Source organism: Muntiacus reevesi, chromosome 8 (genome assembly GCF_963930625.1).
Source record: "Muntiacus reevesi chromosome 8, mMunRee1.1, whole genome shotgun sequence".
Taxonomy (NCBI): Eukaryota; Metazoa; Chordata; class Mammalia; order Artiodactyla; family Cervidae; genus Muntiacus; species Muntiacus reevesi.
In genome coordinates, this window is record NC_089256.1 from 24166162 (window position 1) to 24181547 (window position 15386).

The following is a 15386-nucleotide window of genomic DNA, read 5'->3' on the forward strand; positions in this document are numbered from 1 at the left end:
TGCAGAAGGAGCACTGAGACGTGACACATCGTGGACCCCAGCCCCCAGCCGACCCTGCCTGAGGCTGCATGCCTACAAGCCCTGGACCCTTCTCTTGTCCCTCTCACAACTGCTCAGGCCTGGCCTCAGATCCAGTTAAAATCAGAAGCCTCAGCAGACCCCCACACCCCTCTCAGGGAGGGTGGGCGATTGAGCATCAGAATCAAAACATGATGCCTGCTTGAATCTGAACCTCAGATAAACACCAAATACCCCTTTACTACACAATTTTTTAAAAAGCATTCATTGCTTATCTGCAATTCAAGCTTAACTGGGGAGCCTACCATTTTTCTCTGGTACCCATGGCCCAACCTCCCTGCACCAGCAGACCCATAGCCCTTCTGCCCAGCCCATGAGGCCCCCAGCTGCCCAGGGCAGGGACCAAGCCAGGTCTTAGGGACAATGACAGCAAGGGAATGTGAGTCCAGCAGGTGCCTGGGGGCCGCAGGAGCAGAGCCTGACTTGCGTGTGGGCACATCCTTTTTCCTAGTACTGAGTGTATATAAGGTCTGGGGGTTCTTTGTCCTGGGAATTACCCTGGGGGCATCCTAGCCCCAGGACTTCTCTCTCACACAGGGCCCCTGGCCTGCACCCCTTCTCACCTTCCACTCTGCCATTCTCCCAGGCAGGGGACATCCTTGACCAAGGTCAACCTCAGCCTCCCCAAGGCACGTGGCTGACCTGCTGGCCTGGAGGAGTCTCTAGAAAAATCCCTGCTTTGGGAAATGAAGAGGGTCCCAGTTACGATCCTGAGACTCCAAATCTGGCCTGGATGGAGGGGGAGCAGATGCACACAGATTCCTTCTTGGGTGGTTAGGCTGGCACAGTTCTCACCTGCAGCTGACCACAGGCAGCCAGGACTCCCATTGGCTGTGTGATCCTGTGCAAGAACCAATGAGAATTTGAGATGGAAGTAGCAGAGCCCTCCTGCTAAAAGCATGGGGCCCTCCTGCTGCTGAGGTCTTGGCTCCCACAACCCATCTTAGAACAGGTGGGCCTGGGTGATGGAACAGGCCTGTCTTGGCTACCGCCCTGTGGTTTGGACCCCAAGGGCCTTCCCAACAAATCTAGCATGCAGGATTTCCCTTCCACCCAGGGGGCTTCCCGGTGGTGATGGCACCTCCATCCTCCTCCCCAGGTTCCCAGGCTATTGTCATGTCACACCTGGCATCCATCTCCAGGAGGCTGGAAGCCCTCACCCAGTGGAGGGTCAGGAGTTGGACACGGGAGGAGCTGGGCAAGTGCTGGCCCCAAGGAAGCATTCCAAGTCCACCTGGCACACCCACAAAGCCGTGTGGAGCCCAGGGAGGCCTGCCTGGATGCAGAGGCATGAGGGTCCATCTGCCAGGCATCTCCCATGGGAGAGAGAGACTGGACCCACACCACGCATGCTTGGGATTCCTGACCTGACCCTACCCCACCGCATTCGTGGGAAAACTGAGGCTGGAGGAAGATGCTCCTGCAGAGAGAGGCATGCTGGTGACCAGGGATGCAAGGGTATGTCAGGCTGAGGTGGCCAAGTGAGTGCTGTGGCCCTGGGCTGCGCTTGCTGGGGGTCTAGTTCCCACCAGAAACACAGACACAGCAGTACTTTTTGTAAGAAGCATCATAAATATATTTCAGTATAGACAGAACACAATAAATAGCTGGTACAAATATGTGAGGCAGCACGAAGCCGGTCCCTGCATCAGGGCTCCCCAGCCAGAGCTGAGTGTCTGGTTACGTGGTGGACACTGTGGGACGGTGACCAGGCCCTGCTGTTTTTGAGGTAAAACTTTGTATGAACTTTTCCTTTAAAGCAAAATCCCTGCAGGACAGCAGACTTGCAGGAGCAGCTCTGGTCTTCAGCTTGGATGCTCACAGAGCCACCTGTCTGGTCACCATGCTTGTCTAGGTGACGATGTCGTGGCTGGACAAGGGCCAGAGAAAGAGAGTTGGTGGCTCTGGAAGCCACAACTTCTCCCACTTGTCCCACTCCTCAGAGGTTTTTGGGGTTCCTGGTGGGGTTCTGAGGTGTGGCCACGCAGGTCTAGCTCCTGGGGTTCAGAGCCCATCACCCCGTTCTCAGCTTCAGCACCCGGGACAGCGGTTCCTTGGCACTGGAGTAGACCAGGTAGGATCCTGCCGCCGTGCGGAAGGCCTCCCAGTCCCTGCAGCCGAAGGTTGGGAGGCTGTGCACAGCCACGAATCCTTCGTACCCCTGCCACCTGTGGGGAGAGATGCCATCAGCTTCCAGGCTGGGACACCGGCCCCAAGGAGATGAGTGAGTGTCTGGGCTGCTCCCTCTCCCCGGGGCTCCCACTCCACCCTCCCTGACCCTCACCAGGGTCCCCCCTGCCTTTCCCACCCCTCACAGCATGAGGGGCCATGCATCCCAGCCCCAAAACCTCCCCAGGTTTCAATCATGGGAAGCTGGGCCAGGAGGGGCCTTAGCCTGTAAAGAGGGAAACTGAGACCCAGAAAGGGGAACCTGCCCTGTCCAAGATGATTCAAGATCATCCTGGAATTTCTAGATAACTTAGATCAGCAGTAAAAACATTAGAAATACAGAGGCAAAGGTGCTTTTGTTTGCAGACATAGTTATACTTCTAGAACTCCTATGAGACATTTCTTTAGAAAACTATTAAAACTAATAAGATACTGTGGTTGCGTGACCAGACACAACAATTAATTGTGATACACAGATGAAAATGGACATGTGCTTACAATACTCGGAAAACTCCTGGAAGGGAAGGTCGTGAGAACGCCATGGTGCCTCTAAGACGAAGTGTAAAATTTTACTGAAGGACACGTGAAAAATAGAGAGATCTACCACAGCCTTGGATGGAAACATTTAATAGGATAGCACACTAATAACTCTCACATTAGTGTATCCTCTCACTGCATCTCCAGCAGAACCCAAAGTTGTGTCAGCAGGGCTAGCGGTCACCTAGCTGACTCGGGGGCCTGACCCAGACTCAGCCTGCACTCAGGTGCACCCAGTGCTAGCTGACGCATGGGGCTCCATGACCTGTGACTCACTCTGAGCCTGTGGTCATTCATGGGGAAGGTGGGCCCACCCAAGTGAACCGAGGTGTCTAGCAGGGGCATGGCCTTTACCTGTAAATAATACTGTTTACCGAGAAGGTATTTCCGTCGAAGGAGTTTGCAACCACCAGGAAATAATCTTCTCCCACCGAGAAGAACTCCCAGTCCAGAGCACTGCGGGAGCAAGTGAGCAGAATTAGGACCTGGAGATGCTGCCTGGGGACTTGGGGGTTGGTATTCGGCTGGTTCTCCCCCTAATCTCAGGATTCAGGGGGCTAGGTCCCACCTCCAAAATCCATAGAAAGAAGAGCAGTTTCCTCAGTCATACAACCAGTTGGTCTATTCCAGGGAAATGCAAATTAGTTGTTCAATTTTTAAACTTAAAAAATTTAATTGTAATAAAATACACACAACACAAAACTTTCTATTTTATTCATTTTTAAATGAACATTTAAACTTAGTGGCATTGGTACCTTCACACTGACATGCAACCATCACCACATCCATCTCCAGAATTTCTCCATCTTCCAAACTGAACCTCTGTCCCCAGGAAACACTCACTCCCCATCCCCTTCCCCAGCCCCTGGTCCCCACCATCTACTTCCTGTCCCTAAGGATCTGCAACTCGAGGGACTTCAGGTAAGTGAATCACAAAATATTTGTCCTTCTGTGTCTGGCTTATGTCACAGAGCATAATGTCCTCAAGGTTCCTTCGTGGTGTCAGGTGTCAGGATGTCCTTTTTTGAGGCTGAACAATATTCTACTGTAAGAATGGACCACATTCATCTGTCTATGGACACTCAGGCTACAAGGGTGAACACTGAAGCTCTGAATATGGATGCAAAAGTTGTTCACTTGGAAGAGGTTGAAATAGAGGAACTGTCCTAAACTCGTGGCCACTCCCAGCGCCCCCTGGAGGCGAGAACTTGAGGACCCTGGCTGTGAGGTCACCCTTCACGTGCTTCTTCCCTGACTCCAGTTCAGTTCAGGTGCCAGCAGGGTCTGCTGACCTAGAGACGTCCCCCTAAATTTGGAAGTTGTGGTTCTTACTGCAAACAGGCCACTGCATCCTATTTTCAACAAACGCCCCTGAACTTGCTAAGGGTGAGTCTGTGCTCAAAGGCATCTTAGTTCTCAGGGATCTGACAGAGGGCTTCTCAGAAGGACATCCTAGAGCCCTGTCTATCCCAGGAGGCCAATCTGGGCATCAGCCGTGGTCCACAGTCACCACTATAATTACTGCAGGCCCACTTTACAGGTGAGGAAACTGAGGCTGCAGCCTTGCAGGAGTCACTCAGAAGCCCAAGGCCAGGCCAGTGCATCTGCATCCAGAGGTCTCAGGCTTATGGCCTGTTCAGACAGCACACAGTCACACTCTCTTGGCTGCTACTCACCCTGGGTTCCTTCTCAGTGGGGCATTGAGGGCACTGGCCTACAGCTCCAACAGAACCCTGGGCATGAGACGGCCACAGAGGTACCTGGGGACAGGCAGGGGGGCAAGGCCAGTGGGGGCCCTGGGGCTCCTGACTCTTCCTTCTTCTGTTATTTGGAATCCTGTCTCGGCCACTTCCACCCATGGCCAGTTGTGATTCATCATTAAGAAAAAGTGGTGACTGTGGCCACGCTCACTGAGGGGTTTCATGCAGTGTGGCAAGGGTGGGGGCGGTAGTGCGGCCGTGTGGTCCCACGTGCAGTATTCTGCCAACGGTAACTGGTTCTGGAACCAAGGCCCATGGCCTTGCTTTTGCAACAAAATGCTGACTGCACCGTCTTCCCCCACGGCTCGCATCAGAGGCTGCTGGGGCTTAACCCAGTAGGAAATCAAGGTCTGGCATGACTTCCAAAGCATCAGGGCAGCAAGTCTGCTAACAGTAATGTGAAGCATATTTTTAATCCTTCAGAGCCACACCATTTGGTCAAATGGTGGAAATAGACAAATATCCATCAGCTGATGAAAGGTAAACAAAGTGTGATAAACACAGTGGAATATTACTTAGTCATTAAAAGAATGAGGCACTAAGGTACAACATGGATGAACCTTGAAAACATGACAAGTAAAAGAAGTCAGACATATTTGAATGCAATGTCCAGATGGGGAAACCCAGAGGGACAGAAAGCAAGCTGGTGGGTCCCAGGGGCTGCAGAGGTCGGGGCAATAACAGCTGAGGGGTGGGGTTTCTTTTCAAGGTAATGAATATGTTCTAAAGTCACTGTGGAAATGGTTGTACACATATGCAAAATTCATTATAAAAACCCACAAAACTAAATTCTAAAAAAACAAGCACATGAGCCACAGCTTTTAAAAGCAGTTAGAGTCAAGGCTACAGCAGGAGCCGGGGTCCCTGAGCTGACCGTGTGGAAGGTCTGCGGGAGTGGACAGCGAGGCCGCTCCACACCAGTGGGCTGGGCGGTGGGCACCGCGGACCCATAGAGGCTCAGGTGCGCGCGCTGCGGTCTGGGCGGCTTCCGAGGTCGTAGGACGGGGGCCCCTGGATCCCCGCCCCGGCCGCCCGCCGCCCGCGTACCTGCAGGTGCGGATCTCCTGGAAGCGGACGAACGTCTGCGCGGTGACGTTCAGCTCGTATATGACCGAGTTGATGACGTAGGAGTCGTTCTGCACTCGCATCTCCACGTCGTAGCGGTGACTGTTCGCCACGGCGAGGAAGACCCTCTCCCCAATGTGGAAAACCTCCCAGTCTGCGGCGCCAAACGTCTGGGAACGTGAGAGGGAAGCCGAGAGCACGCTGTGGGCAGAGACCCTCAGGATGGCCACCCACACGGCTCCAGCCCCTGCGTTCCGGGCGTCAAGCAGGCGCCCCTCCCGAGGGCGCTGTCCTTTCCCAGCCTCCTCCAAGGCCAGTCAAAGGCCCATCTGCCTAGAGAGCTTCTTACCACCTGTGCTGCCCCTTCCCCAGGCCCCAGTGTGCCCTGGAAGAGGCCCAACTGCTGTAACACCTCTTCCAGGGAGCCCTCTCTGCTCCCTCCAGTTATGAACTCAGAAGCAACATCTAGGTACCTCCTGAGTTACTTACTATACACTCTCCCTGACCTGAGGCTGTCCTCTGGCTCTCTGGACAGTCCCGTCTTGTGTAGGCTACTCCTCCAAAATCACTCATCAACCTGGAGGGTGAAGTGTACATGGGCCCATGGGGCTAGACTTACACAAATGGCCGGCTGCCAAGCCTTGGCTGCAGACCTCAAACTGCATGAGCTGATTTACACGTGGGCCCACCAGGAGGTTATGACCAGCATCTCTGGGATGCTGGGCTGGGAGTGCATGGGGAAGGGGAGGACCAGACGAGTCCAGGTCCATCCCTGTTCTGAGAAACAAAGGAGTGACCACACCAGACGGCAGCTTCAGTGGGGCGGGGATAACATGGCAGCTCCCCAAAACAGGGGCCTGTGGCTGGTGGAACTGTGCAAAAGCTCCTGAGGACTCCAAACCACAGCCTGAGAAGGCTGCTGGGGTCTGAGTTCCTGTGTCAGCACAAAGGGGTTGACTCTGTCTGTTCCCATAAGCAGGTGAGGGCTGCAGCAGCTCTGATGGACACTTTGCATTGAAATTGTCTTTAAATGTTTTGTCTCTTGACTTTTGACTTGTGATACTGGTGGAGAGACCGACCCGCCTGTTGATAATAATCATAAACTCTGGATACAATCAGAGAAGGAAATGGCAACCTACTCCAGTATTCTTACAGGGAAAATTCCATGGACAGAGGAGCCGGTGGGCTATAGTCCCATGGGGTCACAAAGAGTCGGACACGACTGAAGTGACTAAGCACTGGATATAATACTTAAAAATGTACACAATGGCTTGAAGTTTCTGGAGAAGGGCCAGGGGCAGGCAGAAAGTGGAGGGGAGATGATGGCCCTTGAACGCATGTTTGTCTGACTCTCTCTCTGAGGACATTCCTGGTCCTGTGGCATATGGGCTTGGCACTCAAGTAGAGGCAGCAGCCTGGCTGGACACAGACCTTGAACTGCATGACCTGATTTACACATGGGCCCACGTGTAAATAAAAGGACATTTATGACCAGCATCTCTGGGATGCTGGGGTGGGAGTGCATGGGGAAGGGGAGGACCAGAGGAGTCCAGATCCAAGGTTAGGGTTTGGGGCTTGCAGAGTGTCTAGAAACCAAAGGAGACTAGCCTAGAAGGAGGAACTTTCAGTAGGGGGAGGCCTCAGTATCTCCTTATTAACTTCTCTCAAGTCCATTTTAGCTCCTGAAGTGCATACACAGGGGACAGGACCCCAGGGACCCAGAGACAAACAACAGCTGGGCAGCTGGAGGAACTGACCAGAGAGTTAGACAGCAGGGGAACCAGCAGGTGAATGTGACCTATGACCAGGAGAAGAAACAGCAAGTAGAAATAGGTTGACACAGCGCAAATACTGGAGTGAACAGACACAAACTTTATAGTAACTGTGATCAGACCCTATAGGCAAATATGTATGTAATCAACAATAAGATGGGGAGATTTGGAGAGTTATGAAAACTCTAAAAGGAGGCAAGCAGAAATCCTGTACCTGAAAAGCAAAATGCCTGTATTCACAAATCTATTGCATGGGATCAAAAGCTACCTAGACAATCCAGAAGAAAGAATCTATGAACTAGAAGATACACCAATAGAAATTATCTGATTTGAAGCACAGAAAGGAGAGGGGAATGTTTACAATGGTTACAATGTTTACAAAGTAAACAGAGCCTCAATGATAATAGAATGCAGTCTAGTGCATGAAGCTAGGACAAACCTAGACAGCTTATTAAAAAAGAGACATTACTTTGCTGACAAAGATCTATATAATCAAAGTTATGGTTTTTCCAGTAGTCATGTATGGATGTGAGAGTTGGACCATAAAGAAGGCTGAGCACTGAAGGAATGATGCTTCTGAGCTGTGGTGTTGGAGAAGAGTCTTGAGAGTCCCTTGGGGCTGCAAGGAGATCAAACCAGCCAATCCTAAAGGAAATCAACCCTGAATATTCATTGGAAGGACTGATACTGAAATTGAAGTTCCAATACTTTGGCTGCCTGATGAGAAGAGCCAACTCATTGGAAAAGACCTTGATTCTGAGAAAGATTGAAGGCAGGAGGAGAAGGGGGCAACAGAGGATGAGATGGTTGGATGACATCACTGACTCAATGGACATGAGTTTGAGTAAACTCTGGGAGATAGTGATGAACAGGGAAACCTGGAGTGCTGCCATTCATGGAGTCACAAAGGGTTGGACATGACTTAGTGACTGAACAGCAACAACAATGTGCATGTAATTGGATCACAGAAGGAAAGGAAAGGAGAATGAGGCAGAAAAAAATTTAAGTAAATGTTGGCTAAAATTTCCCCAAATATGATTAAAACCACCAAACCACAGATCCAAGATCAGAGATCCCAAACAGAATAAATACACCCCCCCCATAACCTCAACACATCATATTAAATATCTAAAGATAGACAGAGAAGATTTCAGAAGCAGCCAGAGGAAAAAGACATTTGCTATAGGGAAACAGTGGTACCAAAGGTACCCAACTTCTCATCAGAAACAGCTCGATGTCAATGGAAAAACATCTTTAAAGGAAATGAAAGAAAACCATGAACCCAGAATTCTACAACCAGTGAAAACATCCTTCACTGTAAAGTTACTTTCAGATAAAAGTGGTAGAATGAACTGCCAGCAGACCTGCTTTACAAGTAGTCCTGAAGGAAGCTACAGAGGGTAAAACTCTACAAGGAGCACAGTGTCTGCAAGAAGCACGCAGAGGGCACTGGGAACGGTGAGCTGGGTGTCAAGACAACTCACTGTTTACAGCAAACAAGAGGACAAGCTTCGGAGCTCATACCCTAAGTAGACATGTGAGTTTATACATGCTCCCCATAGCCCAATGAACAGGTAAGGATAAATGAGATCATGTAGTTGTAAGGTTATCACATTATATGTAAAGTATAATATTAATTCAAAGATAGATTGTACACCTGAAACTAACACAACATTGTTACTCAACTATAGTATAAATTTTAAAAATTTTTAAAACTTGAACATATTAACACAAGGCCTTCCCTAGTAGCTCAGACAGTAAAGCATCTGCCTGCAATACAGGAGACCTGAGTTCAATCCCTGGGTTGGGAAGACCCCATGGAGACAGAAATGGCAACCCCACTTCAGTATTCTTGCCTGGAGAATTTCATGGACAGAGGAGCCTGGCGGGCTACAGTCCATGGGATCGAAAAGAGTCAGACACAACTGAGCGACTGACACACACATGGTTAATTAAAAAATAAAAAATAGATTGCAGTGTGGATATGGGGTGGGGCAGAGGAGTGTGAGATGAGTTGGGAGATTAGGATTGATATATATATATACACCACCACGCACAAAAAAGATACCTAGCGGGAAGCTGCCTTATAGCACATGGAGCTCAGCCTGATGCTCTGTGATGACCTAGTTCAGTGGGATGGGGGTGGGAGGTCTAAGAGGGAAGGGAAATATGTATACCACAGCTGATCGACTTCCTGGTACAGCAGAAAATAACAACAGTGTAAAGCAATTATACTCCAGTCAAAAATAGACTGCAGTTAGTTGAACATGTATATTGTGATGGCTGAAGCACACAATTACACAACAAACTGAATTAATACAAAAAAGAGGGGATAGAAGGCTATGGATGTGACAAAGAACTTGTTTTATACCTAATGTATAAGGAACTCCTACATATCAATAATGACAGGCAAAAAAATGAAAGTATGGGCAAAGACGTGAATATGCATTTTGCAAAAGGGACTCTGGCAAACCAGCAGGTGGGTGGACATGTGCCATCGTTAGTTACCAGGGTACTGTGACTTAAAAACCACACGGTGGTGCTGCTTCACACCTTGTAAGTAAGACTAAAAATACAGACAAAACCGGGTGTTGGCTAGAGTGTGGGATGACTGGCACTCACGCTGTTTTGGGGAGTGTATAAAACGGTAGAACTGTTTTGGAAAACCGCTTGGCAATTTCTTTAAGAAGTTAAACATCCGCCTACCTCATGGCCTAGAATTCCACTCCTAGGGTTTTACTCAAGAAAAGTAAAAACAATTTGCCCACAGAAAGCCATGTATGAGATGCCTTTAGTAGAATTATTCATGATAATGAAAATCTGGAAACAGCTCAGGTCGTACAAAGAATTGAGCCTAGAAGCCACACAGCGATCAGTTTCTGGACACGGCTGCTTCCTGGGGACACGTGCCTACCCTGAGGTAGGCAGTCCTGGCCGGCCAAAGCTGGTCACTGCGATGTCCAACGATGCTGGAGGGACCATTGCATTCCCTGCCCACGTGGGAAGGGGCTCTGTAATCCTTGACTCCGACCGGCGGGGGACGGGTCTGAGGACCACCCCTCCTCGGGGGTCCCTTCCGGCTTGTACAATTCGCCCAGCGCGGCCTCTGGTCCCCGCGGGTCCGGTACCCCCCACCCCCCCCTCCCCGCCCCCCAGCCGCTCGCCTGGTGTTTTCTCCACGTCCAGCAGAGGGCGCGGCTGCCCGTTCTACCGCTCGGTGCGCGAAGGCCCGGCTACCACCGCCTCCCGCACCCCACCCCACCCCCGCCCCGCGGCCGAGGGTCGAGGGGGCCGAGAAACAAGCTTGGGCCCATCCGAGGGTCGGAAACAAGGGAACTCAAGCTAAAAGAGTGACTCACAGGACAAGGACAAGAACCAGGGCACCTGGCGTCGCTGACCCTGCCGGATCAGGAACTGGGCTGAGGCCTTCCTGGGTTAGCACCCTCTCCTCACCGCGGGTCGGAGGTGGCACTATTTCTGTCCCCTGGGGCCACGCCGCAACTTCCGAGCTGGGGGGACACTTGGGCCCGTGGGGCCTCCAGCCTCATCAGAGGACCGACGTTAGAGACTCACAAGACTGTGCAGAGTGACACACACGTGCCAGCCCAACCAGGTCGCAGAAACCACGGGAGTGGCCAGACTGTGAGTCGCTGGTTCTGCCCCATCCTTTGCTGATGAGACCACCACAGTGGGAAACGCACACGCACGCACACACCTGCACGCACCCGTGTATACATGTGCACACACTTGCATGGATGCGATTTTACACACAATCCTGCACGCATGCATCTATATACATGTGCACATAACTGCAAGCGCCCACATGCACACACCTGCACATGTACACACCCACACAGAACAAGCGGCCAGGGCTGGTCTGAGAAGGGGTCTCCCCCAGATCACCAGAGCTTCCTTTCAGCTCTGAGCCACTCCACCCTCAGCTCACTGGCCTTGAGCCCCAGCAAGAAGGGGTTGGCCTGCAGACAAGGGTCGGTAAAAGGGATGTCTGGGCCTGGGAACTGGGAGAAGAGGGCCCGAGCCCAGCGGGAAGGACGGGGGCGTGGCCAGCGGCTGGGGAGGGGAGGAGCATCCAGGTGGGCGTGGCTTAAAGGGGCTCTCGCCTCGCCTCGGGTCTGTGCGCCCAGCCGGGTGGGGGCGCCCGATACAGTAAGTACGGGGTACCTCATTCAGTTTGCGTTTCAGATTAAAATGATGTTTCAGTCTATGTATATGGGCACGCTTTTACTAAAAACTGATTCGTTGTTTATCTGGCTTTCACATTGAAATGATGCTGCTGCTGCAAAGTCGCTTCAGTCGTGTCCGACTCTGTGCGACCCCATAGACAGCAGCCCACTAGGCTCCTCTGTCCCTGTGATTCTCCAGTCAAGAATACTGGAGTGGGTTGCCATTTCCTTCGCCAATGCATAAAAGTGAAAAGTGAAAGTGAAGTCGCTCAGTGGTGTCCAACTCTTTGAGACCCCATGGACTGTAGCCTACCAGGCTCCTCTGTCCATGGGATTTTCCAGGCAAGAGCACTGGAGTGGGTTGCCATTGCCTTCTCCTTCACATTGAAATAGGCGTCCTGTATTTTATTTGCTAGGGGCTAGCAGAGTCCGGCAGGGGGCCGCCTGACTGCCAGTCATTGGCTGGCAGTGAGCTTCCCTTGAAGCCTGGGGCCCACACCTGCGCCCTCAGCCAGAGGCTGGGCTCCTCCCATTCGGAAGTAAACCGGGGAGAATCCCAGCCCAGGGCTGCACCAGCCTGGGCAGGGGTGAGCTGGCCTGAGGCCCCTCTGTCAGGCCACTCCTGGATTCTGAGCGTATTAGGGACACGTCAGGGAGAGAAGAAATTCCCACATCAAACAGCCCTGCCAAACCCTGCCTGGCACCAGAGCAAGGCAGCCGGGCACCTGCTGGGCTGGGCGGACCCTTCCCGCCCTTCTTTGAGTGGAATTCCCCGGAGCCCTGCCCTGGAATCCCCTGGAACTGCGCCTGCCTGGGCCTGGAGCACCTCGAGGGAGGATGGTGCTTTTGGGACTTGGCAGCCAGAGCACCTGGAGCCCTTGACAGTGCCCTAGAGGGTGGGTGGGCTCCCAGGGATCAGCAGATTGCTTGTTGGCCAGGAGGCCCTTGGGTTCTGGCTTTGAAGGAGCAGAGAACCCAGGTCTCGGAGTGCGTGGGGAAGGAGGACCAGGTGACTGCCAGGAGAAGCCAGGCAGGTCCCAAAGGACCCTGGGGGATTCAGCCCTTGACCCTGTGGGCAGTTGGCTGTCTCCCCTCCTGGGAGATTGCAGGGGGCAGCACACTCCCTGGCCAACTTTGGGGTGCCCTCCGGCTCTCCCCCAGTACAGCGACCCCTCCACACCTTGCTCTTCCCTGGGCTGCCTGGTCTACTGCCCGCTCCAGCCTCACAGAGCAAACGGGAAGCATAGGAGGAAGTGCCCTGGCCCTGGTGAGCACACGGGCCGGTCCCTTCCGGGGCTGACCACGGGGGGCACTCTCACAACACCCTCCTTACAGACTGCTGCCTCCTTTTGTGGACAGTTACATTCTTGGGGCTTCTCTGGTGGCTCAAGCAGTAAAGAATCTGCCTAAATGCAGGAGACTGGGTTCAATCCCTGGATGGGGAAGATCCCCTGGGGGAGGGCATGGCAACTCACTCCAGTATTCTTGCCTGGAGAATCCCATGGACAGAGGAGATGGGCAGGCTACAGTCCATGGGGTTGCACAGAGTTGGACACCACTAAAGTGACTTAGCATGCATGCACATTCTTGGTGGAGACTGCCTTTCCGACAAACCCCAGCTTCATTCTCTGTCTCCTTAAACTCACTGATGACTCTGGGTAGCTCCTCTGCCTGTCCCTCACCTGCCCTGATAAGTGGCGCCTATCCCAGGGCGCTTCATTGGCCCTCTTCTTGGAGACCCTGTCAGCCCTCAGCCTACACCCTGCCAGAAATACCCCATTGCCCTTGGTTCTCATTTCTGCCAGTGGCCCCTCCCAGCAACAACCCCCAGTCTTGGTCCACTGCAGCCCCTCCCCTTCCCCACCCCCTCCACTCCAGGTCTACACGTGATGACTGTAACCACAGATCCCACAGCCAGACAGCTCAGGGAGCACAAGTCCCAGCAGCTGGAGGCTGGGTCTCTGTGGGTGAAGCCCATCCTCCCTTGACACGCCCAGCTTCCACCTCCTTTGGTCCAAGATGGTGAGGCCAAGTGGTTGGAGCCTTGGTCTCTGCCACCTGGAGGAAGATTCTAGAATTCCTGGTGGGAGAGGTGGGAGGTCTGGAAGGGGTTGCCGGGGAATGCATCAGGGTGGACAGCTGATCTCCCGTGCACCCCAGCATGAGCACAACCTTCCTCATGAGCTGAACTCACCCTACCAGCGAGGGACCCACCTGGTGCCCCCCTCAGCCTGTCTGTGTGCACAGCGCCACCAATGCAGCAACCTGCGTCCCTTGCCCGGCCATCCCTTCAGAAAGGGCTCCCCTCGAGGTTGGCGCCTCTCTACACACACTTCAAACTTCAACGCCTGCTTCAAACTCATGTGAGGCCATGAGAGATGCTGCAAAGCTCCAAACCAAGTGCAAACATATGAAGGTGTCTTCAGGACCTAAGAGAATTTAAACACCATACAAAAATACCTGGCAGAACATGAAAATGGGATCTGGTGGGTTCTGGAGGGACTCGGCTTATAAGAGAAGGCAGGGTACTCAGGTGTGTGTGTGGGCGCAGGGAGCAGCAGTACCCCCTTGCAGCCCCCGGAATCAGCTCCTGGGGCAGCTCTGCCCACCGGCTGGAGATGCACCCTCTCGCAGCCACTGTGGTTCTGCCCATCCCCGCCCCCGCCCTGCACTTCTGGCTGATTCTTCCAGCCAGCGTCACACCCCTGGGCTGGCTCTGGTTTGGGGCATGGAGCCCAGATTGCCCCCATCCTGGCTCAGTTGGGCTTGTCTCTGCCCCTCGGCCCAGTCTCCCTTCTGAGGATGCCCCATGTCCGAGGCTAGACACAGACTGGAGACAGATCCTGATGCTGCCTTAAAATACAGAGTTTCAGGGGCTCACAGCTCTGGAGCCAGTATACTGGGGAGCGTTCAAGGAGATGGGCCAGAACCTGGAAGGGATCTGAGACATTTTGCATGACAGACAGTGGCAGGAACGAACGCTGCTCTGAGAAATTCAGGCGAACTGTTTCCCCATGGTGTCCAGAAAACACAGAGGCCCGGCATGCGGCCTTCTGGTCAACCACACAGGTCCCTAGCTGGGCTGTCACACCAGGCACGTGACATGAAGAGGCATCCTGCAGCTGGTTGGAGAGTGCAGTTTGGAGATTATCATCCTATGTGACCTCTCCTATGTTTGCACAAAAGGCCAGTTTAGAAGGCACCTCATCAAGGGCCTCAACCAGACCCCTAGCTCCCTGGGGCACAAGCCAGCAATGACAATGCCGCCCCCTGCCATGCTCGACATGAAATATAAACAGAAAACAAAGGGTCCTCCAGACATGTGATAAAGGACCTGGAACATGAGAGTCAGGCTAAAATATGTACATACACTCATACTGGAATAAACCGAGCTGGTTCTAGAAACAAACCAGAATTTTTTAAAACTATAATGATCTTCAAAAGTATTCAAGAAGATACTGCATTTATAGAATAAATATAGAACGGCATGAAGAGGAAGAGTTCTTGGATATTAGAAAGATGATTCCTAGTTTTATGAGAAGATGTTCCTCAACATGATCGGAGAATAAAGATAGGGAAAGATTCTAGGTTGAAAAGATAACTCAACCCAGGAGATCTGAAAGTCCTCTAACCAGTGTGCCGGGGTGGGGTGGTATATGGAATGATCAAGAAAAACCAAGAAAATCTCCCAGGCCTGGAAAAGCACACCTTGGAGCTGAAAGGGCCCTGAAACAAAGCAGTCAAGAGGCCCAGGAAACCACTGTGAAGAACCCTGCGGGCGCTGAAGGCAAAGAAGGTCAATGCAAGGACACCTGGGGAGG

General features: G+C 52.5%; 1 protein-coding gene across 1 annotated transcript in view; it reads right to left on the reverse strand.

The window, feature by feature from the left end:
• Positions 1-2092: 2092 nt before the first annotated feature.
• Positions 2093-15386, reverse strand: part of TSPEAR (thrombospondin type laminin G domain and EAR repeats) — a 180463-nt gene continuing 167169 nt past the window's right edge. Inside the window, exons 10-12 of the mRNA XM_065943597.1 lie at positions 5592-5779; positions 3139-3240; positions 2093-2246 (exon numbers count right to left, since the gene is read on the reverse strand). Coding sequence (XP_065799669.1) covers positions 2093-2246; positions 3139-3240; positions 5592-5779 — 444 coding nt within the window. The remainder of the gene's footprint in view (positions 2247-3138; positions 3241-5591; positions 5780-15386) is intronic.